The sequence below is a fragment of the Cariama cristata genome, unplaced genomic scaffold (genome assembly GCF_000690535.1).
Source record: "Cariama cristata isolate BGI_N322 unplaced genomic scaffold, ASM69053v1 scaffold42158, whole genome shotgun sequence".
Lineage (NCBI taxonomy): Eukaryota > Metazoa > Chordata > Aves > Cariamiformes > Cariamidae > Cariama > Cariama cristata.
Genome location: NW_009631385.1, coordinates 3207 through 4686, shown reverse-complemented (window position 1 = coordinate 4686; position 1480 = coordinate 3207). Strand labels below are relative to the sequence as shown.

The 1480-nt window shown below is 48.7% G+C and overlaps 1 protein-coding gene across 1 annotated transcript; it reads right to left on the bottom strand.

Annotated features, from left to right (window-relative positions):
* Positions 1-999: 999 nt before the first annotated feature.
* LOH12CR1 (loss of heterozygosity, 12, chromosomal region 1) lies at positions 1000-1230 on the bottom strand (the record flags this gene model as incomplete). The annotated part of the gene is made up of 1 exon (XM_009705921.1): positions 1000-1230. A coding segment is annotated over one exon (231 nt), but the record flags the coding sequence as incomplete, so codon positions are not given.
* Between the last annotated feature and the right edge of the window lie 250 nt (positions 1231-1480).

The window sequence follows — 1480 nt, the reverse complement described above, 5'->3', positions numbered from 1 at the left end:
GCAGGACGGCAGCTAAGCCAATGCAAAGACCCAAAGGACTTCTCGTGTCTCCCCTTTCCAACTCCATACACGTGAAGGTAAAGAAAGAACTGCATCCCTCTGGTAGAAAATACAGCACCAAGATAACCGGAGTGTCCCAATAAAAATAAAAAACAAAAAGACACCTCGTGTCCAGCTTTGGGGTGCAAAGTGAGCAGGTCGGTGTCGGTGCCTGTCAGAATCACTGTGCAAGGTGAGGGACACAAAATGCCACCAGCTGGGGCATGGGGACATTGCCAGGGCAAGGGGGGGGAGGAACGCTAAGGCTTGCTTAACATTAACAGACATACGTATCTGGAACAGTTACTCCTTTACAGCCTCATAAATTAGTGAGCCCATAAAAACAGGAGCCTTGAGGAGGACATGCCAAAACCCTGCCATGCAAACCATGTTAATTATGATAATAGGCAGATTTTAATAAGCCAGTTCCTGGCTCCCACACTTTCACCTATAAAACACACATATTTCCAAGGCCAGGGGATCTCAGAAATACCTGCCAGCCATCTAATTGTCTAAACCCCAGTGGCACAAAAACCATGTTAGAGGGTTTGTCACACCTCATATCCCTTTGAACTTTTCTAGTTAAAAAAAAAAAAAAAAAAAAAAAAAAAAAAAGAGAGAGATCAGATGAAAGAAAACTCCTCTGTAAACCCCAATCGAGTCACAGCAATGAAACAAAAGTCTCGGCACAGGCGGTGGTAGTGGTAAAGGAGACAGGAGGGGAAGAGGAGGGAGATTAAAGAACGGTAAATCATCTTCTCCAGACGACGGGACCGGGGAGCTCCTGGATTCCTGGCTGCGCAGTTCTGGCAGCTGACGCTGCTCTTCCTCCGATGCCCTGGCAGAGAGTCAGGCAGCACCACCGTCCGCTTCAAACTTCTGCCAGTCCGGTCTGTCGGAAGCGCGTCTGTGCTGAACACTGGAGCGTGGAAGGTGAGGAGGGGGAGCCTGTCCCATCAGCTAAGACTTCAGCTCCCGGTCAGGTTTCATGCTGAAGGGTTCCAGCCTCTCGCTCTCCGGCAGCATGCTGTTCAGCCGCTCCATCAGCGGGATCGTCTGGTCGATGCCCATCTGTATACGGCGGAGGATGGCAGACATCTCATTGACCTTCTGGATCTGCTCCGCATACTTGGCATACTTCTTCTGGCGCTCCTGCATGAAGCTATAAAGAGTTTCCACAGAGAGGTCCATCTGTTTAAAAACAACAAGCAGAGCGAGGTGTATTAGGCCAACTGTTACCGCAGGCTTTTCAGCTCACTGTCTTTTCTAAAAGCAACCTGAGAAGCACCTTAGATGCCCCACTGGAGATATCAGCCAGGTACAAAGGAGCTCTGCTGTAGGTACATAACCAGTTTGTTATGAAATGGGATGATCCATAGCTGTATACCAGGGAGGACATACTACCACCTCAGTTCTAACCCTAAAAACTGAGTATTTGATC